Source organism: Xyrauchen texanus, chromosome 43 (assembly GCF_025860055.1).
Source record: "Xyrauchen texanus isolate HMW12.3.18 chromosome 43, RBS_HiC_50CHRs, whole genome shotgun sequence".
Lineage (NCBI taxonomy): Eukaryota > Metazoa > Chordata > Actinopteri > Cypriniformes > Catostomidae > Xyrauchen > Xyrauchen texanus.
The window spans coordinates 23,498,871-23,520,393 of NC_068318.1; the positions used below are offsets into that span (position 1 = coordinate 23,498,871).

General features: G+C 38.5%; 2 protein-coding genes across 5 annotated transcripts; both read left to right on the forward strand.

The window, feature by feature from the left end:
- Nucleotides 1-133: 133 nt before the first annotated feature.
- LOC127635790 (transducin beta-like protein 2) lies at nt 134-7,795 on the forward strand. 4 transcript variants are annotated; one of them, XM_052116010.1, is made up of 9 exons: nt 138-1,111; nt 1,418-1,454; nt 3,947-4,021; nt 4,202-4,314; nt 4,509-4,693; nt 5,494-5,645; nt 5,805-5,931; nt 6,048-6,200; nt 7,232-7,795. In XM_052116010.1, the coding sequence occupies exons 2-9, from the start codon at nt 1,433-1,435 to the stop codon at nt 7,689-7,691; spliced, it is 1,287 nt and encodes a 428-aa protein (XP_051971970.1). In that variant the 5' UTR covers nt 138-1,111; nt 1,418-1,432; the 3' UTR covers nt 7,692-7,795. The 4 variants fall into 4 exon arrangements, with proteins under 4 accessions (XP_051971972.1, XP_051971970.1, XP_051971971.1 ...); XM_052116009.1 differs by having other exon boundaries at nt 1,002-1,111; nt 1,767-4,021; XM_052116011.1 differs by lacking the exon at nt 3,947-4,021 and having other exon boundaries at nt 141-1,111.
- Nucleotides 7,796-14,822: 7,027 nt separating this feature from the next.
- On the forward strand, nt 14,823-18,915 carry LOC127635740 (collagen alpha-1(XXVI) chain-like). The gene is made up of 3 exons (XM_052115971.1): nt 14,823-15,113; nt 18,336-18,458; nt 18,786-18,915. The coding sequence occupies exons 1-3, from the start codon at nt 14,956-14,958 to the stop codon at nt 18,913-18,915; spliced, it is 411 nt and encodes a 136-aa protein (XP_051971931.1). The 5' UTR covers nt 14,823-14,955.
- The last annotated feature ends 2,608 nt before the right edge of the window (nt 18,916-21,523 follow it).

A 21,523-nucleotide genomic window follows, 5' to 3' on the forward strand; every position in this document is an offset into this window, starting at 1 on the left:
AGAGATAAGAGAACTCGCGTAGGATCAAATGCAGCAATATGGAATATATTATGTAAATCCACATAAGATCAGATTTTTTTAAAGAGGATGCAAGGCAGTGATGCAGCAATATAATTGACATGTTAAGAGAACCCATATGAGAATTATTTTTTTTTAAGATATTTGATGCAAATGAAATACACATCCTCACTGCTGGACCAGGCTTTAATGCTCACTCCAGGTGTGAATGTCATAATAGGAATCCATTGTTTAAATTCAAAATGTTAATCGCAGTGAGAAATTGCATTTGGTGTGCAAAGGCAATTTTATTCACATCTGATAGACATTTAAAGTGTCCAACCACAGTTCACTGATTTTATGTGCCGTTTAGGGGTGGGGTTATGTGAAATAAATGATATCACAATGAAAAGCAGGCATTAAAAATTTATTCAAATAATACAATGACATTGTCAGCAAAACTGTTGTACAGAAAACACCAAAATAATCACAAAAATTGTGCATAGACTCGTGATTTGGAATTTCAGTCCATTCAAAAGTTATCTAAAATAATACTGATTATTATTTCACATAAGAAAGCACCACAAAATATATGTTCTGCTTGCGTATATATAGTTTACTTGCTATTAAGTTCTTCAAACAAAAAGTATTTTTCAAAGATTTGATGCCACAAATGTTGAAAACTTATCCAATAATAAGTTCTTCAAAAATGCTAATTTTATCAACCGGGTACCTTGTTAACACTACTTTGTTTTCAGATTAAAAACAAAACCTGCCCTTAGTCCCAGAAGTTGAGTAAAGCCTGCCAAAATGACTTGGGCTGTTTTGTGTAACAAACATACATTTTTTTAACATTTGTACACATTTGAAATGTTTTTCAATCATTGATTTCTGGTTGTCATTCTTGCTCCTGTTCAAACCAGTGTGAATCTGGAGAAAAACTCTCTCGCTCCAGATAAAACCCACAGGAACCTCAGTCCTGAAAGAAAAAGAAAAAACTCCTGCTTCAAGAGCCTGAGATGTCTGCTTCAGACGAGTATGCTGAATTCACCATCAAAGCCGCTGAGCCACCGTGGGAGATGAAACTAGCTCTGATGTGCAGAGTATTCAGCAGGTTTGTTGCATCAGTTATGATCTCTTGACATTTTGCTATTTAAAGACGACATGATTACAATTTTGTATCAAAGGCATTGCTTCATTCGATTGTTTTGAATAACAGCTCCTCTGTCAAATGTATACGTGCAGGTGGTGGTGTTGGCTAATCTATATTGTTGCAAATCTGTGTGACTTTCCTCCTGTGGAACGCACAAGATTTTAGGCAGAATGTCAGCTTCAGTCACCATTCACTTTCATTGAATGGAAAAAAGCTGCAATGACTGTGACTGACATTTTGCCCTACATCTCCTTTTGTATTCCACAGAAAGAAGAAATTCATATGGATTTTGAACAACATCAAAGTGAGTAAATATGTAGTATATAGTCTTTCGTACATTTTATGTATATATTGTGTATTGTTTGTGTATACTTTATATTGTACATTCTGTGTAAAGTCATACCAAAAGTGCCTGATATGACATTTCTACTTGTTGGAGCAGGCCACAAAGACAAATTCCTTAAAAGCACAACTTACTTGACCAACATATTTGAATCATCATGTTAGAAGGTGCACTTAAGTGGTTTATTTTACTAATAGAGGTACTTAAGTGCTGTTCAACCACTTGTTCAAAGTGCAACTGTGAGTGTAATTTGTTTTTTTCTTTTAATTTCAGCCACAAATCTCCTTTTCTCCCATTATCATCTGTTTTGTTTGAAAACCCAGTGGACAGTTTCTGACAAGAAATGGGGATTGTTACAAACCTAGAGATTATATCTAACACATTCTGGAGGAAAATGTATATTTTTTTTACAAGGTTATTGAATGCTTGACATGTCTAATTATGGTGAAATTTAAAGGAATAGTTCACCAAAAATGTAAATTATTATATACTTTACTCACTCATGCCATCCCAAATGTGTGACTTACTTTCATCTGCTGAACACAAACAAAGATTTTTTGAAAATATCTCAGCTCTGTAGGTCCACACAATGCAAGTGAATGGTGAACAGAACTTTGAAGCTCCAAAAAGCACATAAAGAAAACATTAAAAAGTCACCCATACGACTCCATCTTCAAGAAATTTGACTGGTGTGGGTGAGAAACAGATCAATATTTAAGTCTTATTTTTTACTATAAATCTCCACCTTTGAATATTCACAACCAGTAGGTGGTGATATGCACAAAGAACACAAATCGACAAAAGAAGAAGAGTGTTCGGAAGTGAAGATTTATAGTAAAAAAAAGACTTAAATATTGCTCTGTTTCTCACCAACACCTATCTTATTGCTTTAGAAAGTATGGATTAAACCACTGGAGTCATATGGAGCACTTTTATGCTGCCTTTATGTCCCTAATGGAGCTTCAAAGTTCTGGTCACCATTTGCTTGCATTGTATGGACATACAGAGCTGAGAATAATCTTTGTTTGAATAACGAACCTCACACATCTGGGATGGCATGAGGGTGAGTAAATGATGAATTTTCATTTTTGGGTGAATATTTTCCTTTAAATGGAAGTACTGAATCAAATTCTGCTGTAATAGAACATAATAAACTGGTATGTCAGATTTGAACACAAGCCAAAGTAGTAGACTTTTTACAATTGCCTTATTTACTATAAAATTCATGCAGTCGCTAGCTATTTATTTAATTTTTATTTTTTTTATGCATTTGGCAGATGCTTTTATCCAAAGTGACTTACAGAGCCCTTATTACAGGGACAATCCCCGGAGCAACCTGGAGCCTTGCTCAAGAACACAATGGTGGTGGCTGTGAACCAGCGACCTTCTGATTATCAGTTTACCAGTTATGTGGTTTAGACCACTACACCACCAACACTCTATTTATGGTACTGTTAACCCAAGGGACCTCAGTTTTTAAAACAAAGGACTACAATGATATGTGTTGTATGATGTAGGCGTTGTATGATGTAGGCTACTGCTGGTGGATGGCTAATTTTATTTTACACAAAGATAAAAAAAAATATGAATAGATTGTAATACATGCATGGGTAGATTTTATTTTAAGTTCTATTTGTAAATATTTTCGAAAAATGGTTGCCTTTTCAAAATAAATGCGTTGCATGGACTTCGATATTCAATGTTTAAAGTGTAAATTTAAACAGTACATTTAAAACCCCCAAAAACACGTGTTGTGGAAATGATATGTGATCTAGGACCTTTATAAAATGCATGGCACCAGAGACACTCGCAGCCTCGTTTTCATTCCCGTCAAAAATTAAATACGGCGTTACTCTGAAGAAGGTATATATGGGGCTATATTTCTAGCTAACATCTTAACTTTGACTGCCGCTGTGTTGGTCTATTTCGACCGAGACTCCAGTTCACCAGAGAGCACTAACACATCGTTACATTCAAAGAGCAATTCATGAAAATACGAGGAAGAGACCGCACGCATGCGCACTGGCGAAGCGACCCTCGTCTCGTGAGCCCGAATAGGCTTAGTTAAGTCATTCGTTGACCTAAACAAACCGAATTTGAGTTTCATTTCATGCATGAAACCTAATAATATAGTAATTGCTTTTAAAAAAACAAATACAAGTAATAGTCGCGCTGGACTGAGGCGTTTGCTCCAGCAAGAGGGTTAATTAACAAGGTAACGTGTTGCAACAGTCAAGTTGCGAACGAGTCACTAGAATAAAGTGGACACAACACAAGAGCGACTCGAGTTACAGAGAACAGTCAGAAAACACGAGATCGGCCAGTCTTAAGAGTCCTAGTGTACTTGTACGTATCTGGAGGTTTGTAGTGATAACGTGGCACAAATCTCGCCAAGATGGAGTTTGCTGCGATTCTTGTGCTATCAGTATTAATAGGTGCGCTGGTTATTTTAGTGGCTGTTGCTGTTGGCAGACAGAAAAGTGAATTATCTGAGCAGAATGAACAGAACAAAGACGCAGATGCACAAGGTAAGTTCCACCTGGGCTTTACTTTTGGAGGAGACCTTTAATCACAACTCCGATCAATTTATATTTCCGTTATTAAAAGTAATTTCAAAGGAACTGTCGGGTGTAGCCCAGGTTTTGAGGCTATAATGGCATCTATTTTATGGTATGTCTCCACAATCAAACTGTTGGATAATGTTACAGTGGAGGAAAATGCAACTAAAGCACCTTCCAAAAAGCAGAAGCAACAGCGCCCCCGTAAGGAGAGACCGCAGCAGCACACATTCACACACCAACTGCTGGCTTCTGCTCTAAAGGTGATTTGTGCTAAAATCTAAAGATATAGTAAACATATGACGTCATTTCCTACCAAAGCATGGCAATGAGTAGAATAGGTCATTTGTAACAGTGGTTTCTGGACTTGTATATATGTTCTTTAAAGGCATTTAACTTCAACTTAAAAATCCTCCATATTCTGTCTTTTTTTATGTGTCCTGTTTTCCTCCTCTAGAGTCACAGTGGCAATGTGACCTGCCTGGATTTTAGTAGCAACGGAAAATATCTTGCGTCTTGCGCAGATGATCGTACCATCAGGATCTGGAGCACCAAAGACTTCCTGGAGCGAGATCACAAAAGCTTACGGGCCAACGTAGAGTTTGACCATGCCACGTTTGTCCGGTTTAGCCCCGACTCTCGGTACATTTACCTTAATTAAAGTGCACAATAACTAATTTTATGGTTCAAATCCATAGTGTTCTGTTAGTCTTTCAATCTGTCATGGCTTATTGGTTAAAGGAATAGTTAACCCAGCAATGAAAACTCTCTCATCATGATGTTCCGCAGAACACAAATGAAGATTTTTAGAAGAATATCTCAGCTCTGTAGGGCTGTACAATTTGGGTAATAAAGCTTTGAAGCTCCTAAAAGCACATTAAGAATCATAAAAGTTGTCTATAAGACTCAAGAGGTTTAATTGTTGTCTTCTGAAGTGATCCAATTGGTTTTGGATAAGAACAGACCAGATTATAAAATGTTTCACTATAAATCATCACCAACAGTTTCCTTGGCGATCATGATTTCAAGCTTGATTACACTTCTTCGAGCCATCTAGCCTACTGCGCATGTGTCAAGTACTAGGACGTGTAATCAAGCTTGAAATCATGATCGTGCCTAGAGACTATAATAGCAAGAAAAGTTATATTTTTGTCCATTCTCACCTTAAATTGATTAGATTTCTTCAGAAGGCAAGGATTAAACCACTAGAGTCATATGGATTACTTTTGTGCTGCCTTTGTGTACTTTATTGAGCTTCAAAGTTTTGGTTACAATTTGCTTGCATTGTTAGGTCCTAAAGAGCAGAGACATTCTTCTAAAACTCTTCATTTCTGTTCTGCAGAAGAAAGTAAGTCATGCACATCTAGAATGCCATGAGGGTAGGTAAATAATGAGAGAATCTTCATTTTTGGGTGAACTATTCCTTTAATTTGTATCCCTAGAGCCTTCATCACTTGGCTGGCCTTCGGAGAGACCATTCGCATCTATAAGATGATTAAAAAGGAGGATGGGACATTCAATTTTAAAGCTGCTCCAGAAGATTTTCCACAGAAGCACAAGGGGACCGTTATTAACATTGGAATTGCAGAGACAGGTTAGTGGACTCCAGTAGATGCATCTGAACTGTATTCAATTTCATATTACTGTATATTTTTACCTAATCTACGCAGGTTCCTTGTTTTTCATAGAAATATGCAATATATAAGTTGACTTAATTATTAACTTTATAATCTCATTCTGCTTGTATGTTCAGGTAAATTTATGATGTCTGCCTCTGTTGACACCACCATTGTGATCTGGGATCTGAAGGGAGAGGTTTTAGCTACTATCAACACTAATCAGATGACCAACTCGCATGTTGCTATTTCTCCGTGTGGCAGGTCGGTTCAAATAGCTTTCTGCGCAGCTCCTCCTGAGTTTTGAGGTTATCTTAAAAGAGCATGCAAGTTTTTTTTACATAAAGCATGAATGATCATGATTTGTATCTTCTCTTTAGATTTGTTGCTTCCTGTGGTTTTACTCCTGACGTGAAGGTGTGGGAGGTTTGCTTTGGGAAAAGTGGGGAGTTCAAAGAGGTTGCTCGTGCGTTTGACCTTAAGGGACACTCAGCTGGCGTTTACTCCTTTGATTTCTCCAATGACTCCCGCAGGCAAGATCATCTCTTCTGTTTACCATTGAAATTAATGTAACTTCTGCCCAGATAAACTGTATAAGTAAATTAATTTTAAATGTGCACATAGATAGTTGTTATCATCCACAATTTAATTTGGTAAAATATTGAAATGAATGAAGAGTGATAGATCACTTAAATAGATTATTTGTACATCAAAAACATTTTAGGGGATGCTGTGTATCCCATGCAGTCTTAGCTCATGCTAACATGTCATGGAATAGTTTAAATGAAAATTCTCTCATTTACTCACCCTCATGCCTTCTCAGATTTTTTTTTTTCCGTTGTTCAAACAATGACTTTTCTCAGCTCTGTAGGTCCATACAATGCAAGTGAATAATGACCATAACTTTGAAGCTCCAACAAGCACATAAAGGCAGCATAAAAGTAATCCATATGACTCTAGTGGTTTAATCAATGACTTCTGAAGCGATCCAATCGGTTTTGGATGAGAACAGACCAAAAAATAAATCCTTTTTCACAACACATCCTGCCATTGCAGTCTCTAGGCCGAGCTTGATTACCCTTACTAGTGCTTGATACATGCACAATGTTTTCAGATGCTGCTTGGATGTGAGATTGAAGACATGATTGCCAGGACAACAGATGATATTAAGATTTATAGTGAAAAGGGAGTAACCTTTTGGTCTTTTATCACCCAAAAACTATTTGTTCGCTTCAAAAGACATGGATTCACTGGAGTTGTATGGATTATATTGATGTTGCCTTTGAAGCTCCAAAAAGCACACAAAAGGCCCTGTTCACCATTCACTTGCATTTTATGGACCAACAAAACTGAAATATTCTTCAAAAAATTTTTATTTGTGTTCTTAGTCAAACAAATCTAGGATAGCCTGAGTGTGAGTAAATGATGACAGAATTAAAATTTTTGGGTGAACTATCCCATTAAGACTGACTTATCTTGAACCCAAATAGTGTGAATAGTACTAGATTTTGAATTGAGTGATTTACTAGTTTTCAAAAAAATGTGTAACACTCTTTCTTAACAGAATGGTGACTGTCTCTAAAGATGGGACGTGGAAGCTGTGGAACACTGATGTGGAGTACAAGAAACAGCAGGATCCATACTTGCTCCAGACTGTACCATGCCAGGTGTCAGAGGGGAGCCGCATAGCCCTGTCTCCTGATGGTCGCGTAGTAGCCATATCAAACGGTTGTGATATAGTCATGTACAATGCCACCACTGGCGAATTGGAGGAAAAGTTCCACAGTGTTCACAGCGAAGAGATAACCAACCTTAAGTTTGACGTAAACAACCGTTTCCTAGTGAGTAGTGGGGACCGTGCCATTTGTGTCTTTCACAATGTAACCGGTTACCGTGCTGCCATCCAGGACATGCAGGTCATGTTGAAGAAAGCCTCAAATGAAGGAATGAGGCAGAGACTCCAGCAGCAGATTGTGGATGCTCAGACAGCTCTGGACACTGTGCTTAACGCACCAAAGAACTAAAGGTTGCTTTGTGAACAACTCACACTGGATCTGTTGACTGCGATGCCAGTCTGTTTTCAGTTTCAAAATGAAGTGGCTTTGGCATGCTGATATTAACAAATAAATCCAAGTGTTTATAAGTGTTTGTCAATGGCTTTTGTTCACCTTCTATAAATGTTCTTTGTGGTCATCTCTTTTTGACAGCTTCAAAGGTGTATTGTGTAGTTTCTGCATCACTAGCATAACAAATTTATTGGTTGGACCAAGAGAGAGCCCCACCCCTAAACTCACGCAATTGGTTGAGCCAATGTTGTGTTGGGCTGGTAGGGATTCTAAAACAACAAACAGCAATGTTTTGATAGCATCACCTCTTTTTTGGATCATGCGCAAAACACAGGTCCAGTTGTCGTGCTATAAACGTGAATAAATTAGGGCTGAGGGAAAAAAAATATTCTGCTACAAATTGTGATTCTTGAGCAAAACAATTTTAAAATCGGCTCGCAGATGAAACATGAATTTCTATCATTATCTTAATGCTACAATGATTAATAGATACATTTAGGTAGCTATATTTCTGCAGAGTCACTCACTTTTTATCTGTCAGTCATCTGGGAGCAGTGTGTAACAATAGTGTTGTCTTTGAGAATGCTGCATAGGATCTCAGACTATCTCGGGATGCATCTGTAAATAACATGTAGTGACATTGGGACTACAGGTGAATTATTATGTGTTGTAATTCAATACAGCCCCAGAAATGGCGCTTTAGCCTCCATTTGTATGTTGCAATATCAATATGATAATAGCATATGGTAATATGTGTTATATTTTATATTCTAAAATAACAAAATTAGTTGAAGTTAAAATTATGTATTGCATATATTTATTTGTTGAATACAAATGGACATAATGCAGCCTTATGGCTTCCTTTGCAGGGGCACCTGCAGGATTTAAACTGAGGGCACGCACAGAAATCTGCCTAATAAACCTTACATGCTCCCCCAGGATATTTTTTTGGGGGGGGGGGGCAAAAAAACAAAGCATTCAATTCTAGTGACACAGGCTGATGTCAGGAGCATAACCTCTCCCTCAACGTCAGTAAAACCAAGGAGCTTGTGATGGACTTCAGGAAGAAAGACAGAGAACACAGTCTCACCACCATTAATGGAGCACCGGTGGAGAGAGTCAGCAGTTTCAAGTTCCCCGGTGTCCACACATCACTGAGGAACTCACATGGTCCGTCCACACTGAGGCCGTTGTGAAGAAGGCTCACCAGCGCATGTTCTTCCTGAGACGGCTGAGGAAGTTTGGAATGAACCACCACATCCTCACACGGTTCTACACCAGCACTGTGAGCATCCTGACTGGCTGCATCACCCCCTGCTAATTATTTATCATCAATTGAGACACAACTGTTCATCAATTGACAGGAGTTAAAAAAGCTTTTTTTATATTTTAAAGAAGTTTTTATATAAAGAAAAAAAAAATCTAATCGCAATACTTACAGAATCAAAATAAATATTGAATCGGCTAGAAAATATTGTTGTAATATCGAATTGGGAAGACTGTGGCAAATCCCAGCCATAGTATACTGGACGAAGCCATATGGCTTACGTAAAGTTGTCTCTGCAAATTAAGCTGTGATAGGAGAAAGTATTTTAGGATCAAAAAATTGTGTGCATTACCTTTAAGAAACTTGTCAGTTGTGAATTTGTAAGAATTCACAAAGTGTTTATTTTTATGCTAATTAAAAAAATTTGCTCTTATGAAGCACAAGGATAGAGTACCCAAAAATGGAAATTCTCCGAACATTTCCTCACTCTCGTGCCATCTCAGATGTGTATGACTTTCTTTCATCTGCTTAATTTTGGTCTGTACAGTGCAGGTGAATGGTTATCAGACCTTTGTAGCTCCCAAAAAAATCATATTAAGGAAACATAAAAGTAATCCATAAGACTTCAGTGTACAAATCCATATCTTCAGAAGCAATATAATTCCTCCAATCATAAACAGCTTATTGAACATTTTGCAGAACAACGTTTGACCAGTAGGAGGCGTTGAAACCCCATTTTTTTTATTTTTACTTTAATCAGCACCACAAATCATAACGATCATTTTTGCTCATATGTTTTTGCTCTATGGCTCTATATTTGTTACCTATACAAATAAAATAAATAAAATATATATATATACCACACTTGTTTTGGTATATGTTATAACCAGTGTTATATAGTCCAGCAGATACTAGCCACAAGCCATAATTACACTGAAGTTGGAGCAGTAATCCGTACCGAAATGCTGAATTAGTTGGATTATTGCAATAAAATTAGTTTTAGTTTCGAGAATTGCTTTTGTTTTTGGCTTCAAATATCTAATCTCTGTGTGTGGCCTTAATTAACAAATATAAGTGGTCTGATCTGTTACCACACATGGATGATGTTTGTAATGTCAGAATTGCCAGAGTAAATACATTTTGGGTAAAACGCACCCACAAAATATTTACAGTCATATTTTTATCCATTAAAAGAAGTTTACACAAAATTAGAAATTCTCTTACCCTCATGCCTTCCCAGATGTGTATGACTTTCTTTCTTCTGCTGAACACAAACAAAGATTTTTAGAAGAATACTTCAGCTCTGTAGGTCCATACAATGCAAGTGAATGGTGAACTTTGAAGTAATTCATGTCTTCTGTAGCGATAGGATGGGTGTGAGTGAGAAACAGGTTGATATTTAAGTCCTTTTTTTTTTTTTTTTACTTTAAATCTATACTCACTTTTACTTTTACTTTACATTCTGGTGTGAAAGTGAGATGAGATTAACAATCTATTTAAGTAATTTTTCTTAATGTATTTAACCCTCCTATGGTATTAGGTCATTTTTGACCGAAATACATTTTCCTCATTTAATGAAATGGTTTCCTTTATTTGAGCAGTACAAGATTTGGTGACTTTTTCCTCCATTTGTAATCTGAACATACAAAAACAAATAATAAAAAATCGGGATTGATTCGATTAGACAAAGTGGTCGATAAAAGAAAGTGACATCTTTGGTATTTTCGGTCAAAATTGAATGACCATTGGAAATGAATGGGAAAGACCAAAAAAGAGATCTGTCAAATCAATAAATCAGCCACAATGCAGAAGAAGAAAAAACAGACAGAAATTACAGGGTGAGACTCTAAATCATCCTCCGAGCAAAAACAAACATATAGATAACAGACACACACAAACATGTACACATACTAAGCTTTTCTCACAATCAACACAGTCTGATTCCACACAGACACACAAATCATTTCTTTGTCACAAAATATGGAGGTATTCTTTGTCTTTTTGAAAAAACACATGAAAGCACACCCTGTTCCCCATGCCCACACACACACACACACACACACACACACACACACACACAAATGAACTGGTGAGACTATAACTTAGAGCTTTTTTTACATTTGTCAAAAAAATCAGTCACAATGAAACACACACTCAGAAATGAAGGGATGAGACGATAACACACACACACAGGTATGTTTCACTATTTAAGGACATCCCATAGACTTCCATTAATTTCATTGAAGGCAAATTATATTTTCTATTCCCTAACCCTACCCCTAACCCTCACAGAAACCTTTGCACATCAGTAGATTTAAAGTTAAACATGATCGATTTATGAGCCTTTTTCTACAAGTGAGGATTACCTAAAATGTCCTCACTTGTGGGTTTTCAGCAAGATTCACTTTAGATGTGAGGACATTTAAAAAAAATTGGCACTCACAAATATTGTGAAACCTGTACATACAGACCCACACAGAACAGGGGATCAATAAGTGGAGATCTACAGCCATCTTTTGGTCATTGTTGGCATTTCAAGTAATTTGTTGTTTTCCAGCTAATGACAGCAATCTGACTCTCTCTCTCTCTCTCTCTCTCTCTCTCTCTCTCACACACACACACACACACACACACACACACACACATATACGCACGCACAAATTAAAAAAATAAAATTCCACTATTGAAACTTTGAAATTGGAAAATGTTTACTCTGATTCTTCTGTATTATACTACAATTGAATCTTCAAAATTTGACATTAAATGTATTTTTCTTGATGTTTATTTTCTTGTCACTATTACGCATTTACTTTGAGCTATTACATTTATATTATGTCTGAAATAATTTATTGATAGAAAAATGCTTATTCTGTGTCTTCACTTTGTAACACCATGGTCAGGCCTGATTGCAAACATAATGAAAATCTGACACATAAAATAAAATTTTAAATGCTTAACTTTGACAAATAATAGTTTGATAATATATATATCCAAATACATATCTTGTGATAAAATGTAAAATTAGGATACAACAAGTCATCAGACTTGTACACAGTAGGTGGCTACAGTTATTTATTGGCAAGACATGTTTTCCAAGTCACACTCAAGAGATATTTATATTTTGTTCACCAGAAGGCAGCAAACTCCCTCCAATTTATTTATGTCGCATTCTGATATTTTCTTTATGTATCAACATTTTTCCCCAAAAATGTTCTGTATTTGTATATTCAAATTAATGGTAACATTTAGAAATGTACATGTCAATAAGAAATATCAAATAAATGGGTATTGTTCTTGGTATCATTATCATCATAAACAAGGGTTACACATCTGACCCTTCCGGTCAAAAAAGACCACGAATACCAAAGGAGAGCAGTGTTGGGCAAGCTACTCAAAATATTTAGCTAGCTAAGCTACTATCTAGTCAACAAAAAAAAAAATTAAGCTAAGCTAAAGGCTACACCTCATAGAAAGCAGCAATTACACTACAAGCTACAATCCAAAAGTAGTTACATTTGTAGCTACATTTTGAAACAGATGCACAGAGCATACTGTCATAGACAAAGCATCTCATCACATAATGTTTACTAAGCCATGGTACAGTATAGTGCAATACAGTATAAACATGAAATGTATGTCCATGTAAAAAAAATTGTAAATTGATATTTATATATGCTACCTATACAAACCCATGTGGTCAAAATGAAAAATCACTATTTTTAAATTTTATTTTTCAGATTTATACAACTACCTCTACAAACCCATGTGCATTACACATTCCTGTATAAAAACCCTCATACATATACGACTCATCCGGCAATAACAATGTCAAATCTGATTGTATCAGGTGATAATACCATGGTACTTTGAGATATAATTACCACATTAATTTACTGTTCTGTATTTAGATGTTGCTTCAATGTAATTCAAAGAATACCGTGGTACTAATATAGTACATTACTATATGATTATATTATTCATATACTATTGTCTTAATATGGTGCTCCCAGGTAATGGTATATATCTAAAAAAAAAACATGGTAATAACTCCAGCCAGGTCTCCTAAGCAACCAAATTGGCCCTGTTGCTAGGGAGGGTACAGTCACATTGGGTAACCTCCTTGTGGTCACTATAATGTAGTTCGCTCTTGGTGGGGCACATGGTAAGTTGTGTGTGGATGGCAGAGAATAGCGTGAAACCTCCACATGCACTATGTCTCTACGGTAATGCGATCAACAAGTCGCGTGATAAAATGAGAGGATTGACGGTCTCAGATGCGGAGGCAACTGAGATTCGTCCTCCGCCACCCAAATTGAGGCAAGTCACTACGCCACCACGAGGACTTTTGTCAGTTTTTCTCAAAGCTACGCCGCTACCTAATCAAAAATATAGCATCGATACTGAAAAGCTTCTTGATGTAAAAACTAGCGAAGCTACCACCTACCTACTCAGAAATGTAGTTAAGCTAATAGCTTCGCTATATGAAGGGAAGCTATTGCCCATCACTATAAGAGAGTTAAGCAACATTGTCAAAATAGTTCAAGCTTATCCTGCTCAAATGCATGTGGCATCATATAAACAAGAATTAGGTCAGAAGTAATCCAAAAGCAATCAGATTATATTAGGATACCATAACCCTTAAATGCATGGTAATTTCCCCAAACACTCTTAAATATTCAGGTCTTTAGAGACCCGGCACTTATATCTATCAAAAATGGATGTACAAAATTCCCAGATCATGTACAATGTTTTACATATTTTCAAGACAATTAGAAAACAATCAAATAAAACATATTTTGATATATTATGTCAAAACACATATTGAGCCACACATAACACATCATGTACACATGTGAAATGTATGTGTTAATTATGTGTAGCCTATGTGTATCTTATGTGCAGAATGGGGAGGGTTACTTTTTAAATGTAGTCCATTACATATTACCAATTATTTAACAATAAATGTAATCAGTAACATATCCAATTACAGCAATATGGAAGTAATTTAATCAGATTACTTTTCATTACTTTTGGATTACCACAAGTGCACATATGTAAATAAAGTCAAGATAAAATCAATATGATCAAATAAAACTTTAAATTATGCCTTGAATGCAAACAGAACATGTTTGAGTAATTTTATGAATACTGTTGTAGCTGTTAATGTATCTAAGGAAAAGAAACATGCACCTACCAAGAAAACAGAAAATGTAAAAAATATCCTGTTGTTTAAAAAAAACAACAACAACAACCTGTACATTTTTGAGTTTAAATCTGTTGTAATTAGATGTTAGAAACAGTGTTTCTTCTGTTGTTTTAAGTAAATGCCTTCGAGGATGACTTATGCTGAAATAACTGTCTACCTCTACTTGTGATTCACACACTAAACGCCAGTAACACACCTCAGGCATTCCGTCCCAGTGCTGAAAAGCAGATTGTGGTCGTGTTTTAAATTCTAGTGAGCTGCCTACATAGACAGCACTTTTATGCATGCGCGTTCCGAGTCCAGAGTCAATCCGTTCAGACCGAGCGCGTTATTACGCTTAAATATCTAGACACAACGAATAAAACAAAACACAGGTGTCTCGAGCTTGAGTTATATTTAACTTGACACAACATCTAAAAAACAGGGCGCTCGAGCGCGATACGCTTGGCAAGGGTCGAAGACGTCTAGCACGTGTATACAAAGAAAAACAATTGGATAAATAGCGCGGACGGACGCCAAACCGCGTTTCACTACGTAGATAGGTCAGTAGGTTTTGAGGCAACAGCCAGTGTTTTACTCCAGATGCAGTGCAGAGCTGCTAGTGTTGTACTCCAGACACTGTACAGACAAGCTCTCTTCATCTGCCTGGTCTCTCATCAATTCATTCGGGCTTTTGTCCACTTTAAAACAAAACCAGCACGTCTGATCGTGAAAACCAGCTGAAATAGGGAGCATTTAAATGTCGGACCATGCCTAAAGGACTTCTGAAACTTCTTTGCATCTTCATGTTTTCGTTTCGTCTTTTTAAAGCATCAGCTGTTTTTTATCAGGTTCCCGTGGGACTGCAACGCACAGTATCAGAACAAAACACTGGACGCCCCCCTGCTGGAGCAATCACACTCAACAGGTAAAGAGTGTCACTTTATAATGAACTGTTTGTTTAATCTCAATGTGTGTCATTATGTGTTGATGTTATCAAATTGATTTATTGCCCCAATGTATTGCAGGATGATCTATCTATCTATCTATCTATCTATCTATCTATCTATCTATCTATCTATCTATCTATCTATCTATCTATCTGTCTGTCTGTCTATCTGTCTGTCTGTCTGTCTGTCTGTCTGTCTGTCTGTCTGTCTGTCCTGCAAAAACAAAATCACATTGTTGAGCTTATTAGACGTATAGAGCTTTTGGTGTCAGTAGTCCAGTCAGGACTCATCACTGACTGTCCTGTCCACAAGTGAAGAATTATAAATGAAGAATGATGACATGAATAATGAGGGTCACGATCCTGGTATATATTTTGAATATGAGACTTATCTGAAGGGGAGTTTCCCAGATTGAGCTTAGAAAGATGAAGTTCACAGACACTGTCACATATTGGTTAAAAGTCTGTTTGAAGTTCAACAAGAACACCTGTCAGATTCCTCTGGGTGTTATATGAATGCTTGAAGAAAATAAATCACTCTGTCTCCTCTGCTTGTGCCATTAAGAGGGTCTCTCAAATGACCATCTGTCCAGTTTCTCATCTATCTTTTGAAGTCAAGTAGCTGCATGCAGAAACATGTTGGCACTAACATTATTGCAGTCACTTCACTGTTTAATTTGCGATGTCATTTGTTTGCATTTTGTGAATTAAATTGTCATTTTTTACGTTGTCCTGATGAATTTCAATGAAATTGAGTTGGAATCAGAGTCGGAGCAGGATAAATTACACGAGGGGGGCATTTGACATTTCAAAAGGGGGCACAGATTTGCCAATTTACCATAAGATTTAATGTTCTGAAAATCACGTTTCACCCCCAAAGCCTTTTTAGCAAGTCAGTTCACTCAGCGGCCATTTTTGGAATGCTCCCGGGGAGCTATTTTTCTATGTAAACAAGCGGCAAGTGAGCTCATAACTACTTGAATGGGGAAATACCGAGATCTCCAAAACTGTTGGTCAAGACTACGATAAAAGAACATCAAATCAGCAGTAAAATCTGATTACACTGGTATCATAAATTGTGCTTCTTTATCTCACATTACGCTAAAAACCTTGTATAGCTAATGCGCATGCACGTTCTCGAGTTGATTGACAGGCGATGTCTGTATCTAAAAGGTGATTGGCTCTTTAACCTGAAGGGACTTCCTCTATAAATCCGGTGACCGTTGGGCGTTCCAATTTCTCCCATTCATTTGAATAGAAGTGACCCCTCTCTAATAAAGAGTCTCTGGGCTTGTAAACCATACAAATTTAACACCTCCTAAAGTAGAGTGCATGATCTGTATGTACACTTCCTGGTAACTGTTGTGAAGCAGAGGCTGCAGCCAGAAGATGCTTCTTTATCTGTAAATGTACCTTGCCTGTACATGTGTCTGAAATTGTGGCATGTCAGCATTTTAAAATATGTCAACAATATACTAAATTAACACAAATGCAAAAGCTTTTTTTAATTAAGAAGAGAGCAGTCAGTTGGCCAGACATCATAGCTCTTGTCCCCATCTTCCACCTGAAATGTTCAATTACTCACTACAAATAGTTTAAGGATTAATTTGCTTTATTTATTTAATTTAGTTGACAATTTAGTTGAATATTTAGGCTTGCACCTCTGGAAGGGAGACGCTGCCCTTCCGGCCGTTCTGTCAGCCAGTGGTCCACCCTGCCTCCTGTGAACCTAGGGGAGTCAAGCTCAGTCAAGTCAAGCAGCCACTTCATGTCAAGCCTGCTGGCCCAGTCAAGTTACCAAGCCTAGCCAAGTCAAGTCACTTAGTAAAGCCACTAAGCCTTGGTATATCTTGCCAATCCCTTCCCACCAGCACCACCTTGGGTTGTCATGCAGGCTTTACCCGGGTCCTTCATGCCAGTGCCACCCTGGTCCATCCTACCGGCCCCTCCCTGGTCTGTCCTGCCGATGCCTCTCTGGTCTGTCCTGCCGACGCCTCCCTGGTCTGTGCTGCCAACGCCTCTCTGGTCTGTCCTGCCGGCGCCTCCCTGGTCTGTCCTGCCGGTGCCTCCCTGGTTCGTTATGCCGGTGTCTCTCTGGTTCATCATGTCGGTGCCACCCTGGTCCATACCGCCAGTGTCACCCTGGTCTCTTCTGCCTTTTGTTTTCTGATTGTTTGGATTTTTTATTTCTCTGTCTTGTCTGTTCTGTGTTTTGTAGTACCTTGCTCCCAACCTGGACACTAGAACCCACGCCATCATCTGTCCTGCCAGCACCACCCTGTCTGTCCTGCCGGTTCTGCCCTGGACTTTACCTTGGTTTTCTGTTCATTTGGACTTTTGTTTCTTTTCCTTGTCTGTTCTGTGTGTTGTAGTGCCATCCACCAGTTTCTTCCACCCACCCTTCCCGTTGTCTAGTCTTTCGTTATGTGGCCGGATTGTGACAGTTACCGTCACCTCTCTCTCAGGTTGTCCATGTGCTTTTGTTTCCTCCCCTTGTGTTTCCCATGGGTGCTGCTCAGCAGCGCAATCAGCGTTGTCATGGCAGTGCTGAATCGCTGCTTGTGATTATTGGCAGCACCTGTGTTCAATCTTTTCTTCCTCTTTATATTCTCTCCTTTGTCTTGTCTTCCCCGTTAGATTGTTGTGTTGTGTTTGCTCTCCAGTCTAGTCAGTTGGTCCATGTGAGTTACTGTTAGTTCTTGTTGTTAGTTAGTTAGTTATATTTTCTATGTTGCCTTATCTTTTCTGGTTTTCTCCCCAGTGAGTTTTTGTATGCATTTTGGTTTTGTTAGTTATATTTATTCATGTGCTTCTTGTCTTTATTTTGTTTCCCTTCATCATGAGAGGTTTTGTTTGTATTCTGTTTTTATTTTAATAAAGCTCAGTACTTTGCCTCCTGCATTTGGGTCCCTTTTTCTATTCTTGACAGTTATAAGATATTTTATCCACAACTGTTTTTTCTGGCTCTCAACTATAGTTTGCGATATTTAATATATTCCAGCAATTACGATGCATTCAAGCATGATGATTTCATTGGCAAATTGTCGCAGACTCACAAGTAAAGAATTTTGCACATTAATTTCAGGGGTGAAAATTGATACTAAAGCCCCATGGATTCATTTTATTAGATTTTTGACCTTGTTCTTATCTGATTGGATTCACTGGCCTGTCTCATTGTTTATTTATCATGGACTGAATAAGGAACTGGTGCCAGTACACAGTACAGAAGACTGTTTCATGCCAGACACAAAATGGGACAGAGACTGTTGTGCAGCGATTGTTTCAGAGTTGCCGCTGGCCTGGGCCATGTTCAAACCTCATCAGGTAAGAAGAAAATAATTATTTTATTATTTTCCTTCCAAAAAATGAAAATGCTGTCATTTACTCACCCTCATGTTTTTCCAACCCATATGACTGTCTTTCTTCAGTTGAAAGCAGAAGTTACATTCTGCCTAACATCTCTTTTTGTTCTATGGGGGAAAATCATACATTGTTTGGTACAACATGAGGGTGAGAAAAAGTACATTTTTGTGTAAATTATCCTTTAATTCATTGGGATTCATTCTTAAAGTAACTGATATAGGACTGCAGCTAACATCAGACACACTGTGTGTGTGTATGTGTGTGTTTTGGCTTTCTGTATTTTCTCAGCTACAGATTGCTGATGAGACCTGTGTACAGAGTGACCTACAGGAAAATCACTTCTCTGGAATGGCGTTGCTGTCCAGGATTTCATGGGGAAGACTGCAGAGAGGGTGATGCATGGAGCACATTTCTCTAATTCGATCTCAAGTTCACTCAAATACATAAAAGTTTGTTTATGCATTTCAATATTTCATATTTTAAGTTAAATTAATAACAATGGAATTTTGTTAATCCTCAGCAGGAAACCGATGGAGTGCGTACTCCAGGTAGGGAATGAGGTTTTGCCCCAAGTGAAGGAGTTCAAGTACCTCGGGGTCTTGTTCACGAGTGAGGGGACAATGGAGCGGGAGGTTGGCCGGAGAATCGGGGCAGCGGGGGCGGTATTGCACTCGCTCTATCGCACCGTTAGTCACGAAAAGAGAGCTGAGCCGAAAGGCAAAGCTCTCGATCTACCGGTCAATTTTTGTTCCTACCCTCACCTATGGTCATGAAGGTTGGGTCATGACCGAAAGAACTAGGTCGCGAGTACAAGCGGCCGAAATGGGCTTCCTCAGAAGGGTGGCGGGCTTCTCCCTTAGAGATAGGGTGAGGAGCTCAGTCATCCGTGAGGAGCTCGGAGTAGAGCCGCTGCTCCTTTGCGTTGAAAGGAGTCAGTTGAGGTGGTTTGGGCATCTGGTAAGGATGCCCCTGGCCGCCTCCCTAGGGAGGTGTTTCAGGCACGTCCAGCTGGGAGGAGGCCTCGGGAAGACCCAGGACTAGGTGGAGAGATTACATCTCCACACTGGCCTGGGAACGCCTGGGGTCCCCCAGTCAGAGCTGGTTAATGTGGCTCGGGATAGGGAAGTTTGGGGCCCCCTGCTGGAGCAGCTGCCCCCGCGACCCGACTTCGGATAAGCGGTTGAAGATGGATGGATGGATGGATGGATGGATGGAATTTTGTTATGAAATCACTGTATCTGGTGTAAATCTTAAATTAGACTAAGTGTATTACTATATTATAATGACTGCGACATAGGAATGGTTAGATTTTGTAAGGTATAGTAGATCAGTTGTAGATCAGCAATGTCATACAATACAGATTTTTGCCTGGTAGAAGAAAAAACTGCCAAAACAATCCCGTAGGCTTACATTAAAGGAGGGGTCCAAGCCTTATCTAGAAACCAGACTATAGCAGAGACTTTTGACTTAGGACAGTAGGGAGTGTTACGTCCAAGGACGTATTCATTTATTTATTTATTCATTTACTTATAGTAATATAAGTATCTTCTTCTGAACCTTTGATTTACTTTATTTCTGAAAGTGTGGGCGTGGTTGTGTGCCCTGTGTTTGTTTTGCTTGCTGTCTCTCCTTCTCTCTCTACTCGCTCTCAGGCCTAATCATCAGCACCTGTCACTCGTTTGTGAGTGTGCCTGAGACGGAGAGTATAAGGTTGCCGTCCAGTGTTTGCAGAGGGAGACGCACTTCTCCGCTGCTCTAGATTGAACACTGGTGTTAAATTGGGCTAGTTTCTGATTTAGACACTGTAGTTGAGAGTTAGCTGTGGCTAACTGAGAGTTACTGACTTGTGTTCATGAGATCCTGAGCTCATTTCAGCTAAATACTAGGCAGAAGTTAAAGTTATTGTGTGATTGCTAACCTGTTTAGTAGTTATTGTTGTGAGGGGAGCTGTAGGGGGTGAGTGCCTTTTTCTTTGAACTCTGTTTGTCCTTGTTTCTGCATAGCAAGGGAGTTGAGGGAAGTTTTGTGTTGTTTATTTCTTTTTGGTTAACCTTTCTTAGGTTAGTTAGGGACTCCTCCCAAACTTAGTCAGTGGGTTGTTTTCTTTGTTATGTTAGGCCTTGCTCACCCCTGAGCCATTGCTCCCTGACAATGTATGTTCTGTCCTTATTTTCTTTTTTTTTGTAAATAAAATCCTTTCGTTGATATCCTCTGGTGTTGTCTTCACTCTGGGACAGAGGGGTGAAGTGTGTTCTCGCCTTTCTTTTTTTTTGTCGCTTCGTTACCTCTCCTTTCGACCCCTAGACGGATAGGAGAACGTAACAGGAGTCACCAAGGACATACAACCTTAGCAACCACCAAGCAATGCACTAGCAACCACCCAGAACACCCTCGCACCATGGTGGCCAATTTTGCACAGGCAAGCACCACTCACATTTTCTTCAGCAAATTTAAAAATGTAGTTATGCTTTTGTAGTTTGTGTTTGAAGAATGTCTTGTGTCTCAAGTGGGAGATCAATATAGAAATGCTATATTACCTCGTTGTTTAAAACCAAGTTATTCCAGGGCATGCTAGGTGATTCCAGTAAGGCTTCCTAAGCAACCAATTGGTCTGGTTGCTAGGGTGCGAAGTGTCACGTTGGGTTAACCTCCTCTCAACTTTTGATAACCTCCTCATTTGGCCAAATATTTCTCATGTCTTGGTGGGTGGTTCTTTTTACAGACTTTTTAAAACTAAGTCTCATAGCAACACGGTTCCCTTACATTCATAGTGTGGGTGTGAGAGTGCGTGACAACAGATGGTGTGACTCAGTGGTGGAGCTAGGGGGTGGCCATGGACCGTGGACCGAAGCCTGGCCACCCCATTGGCTACCCCACTCGCAATTTTATTTTTTATTTTTTGGTAATTTTTTGGCACAATTTAGTTCTTTAGAGGTGAAATCATCTCTGTACAAACTTAACATGTGCGCACACCAAGGTCACCAAACCTCTCCGTCCTGGGTGTCATTTTTCTCCTAGACAACAAT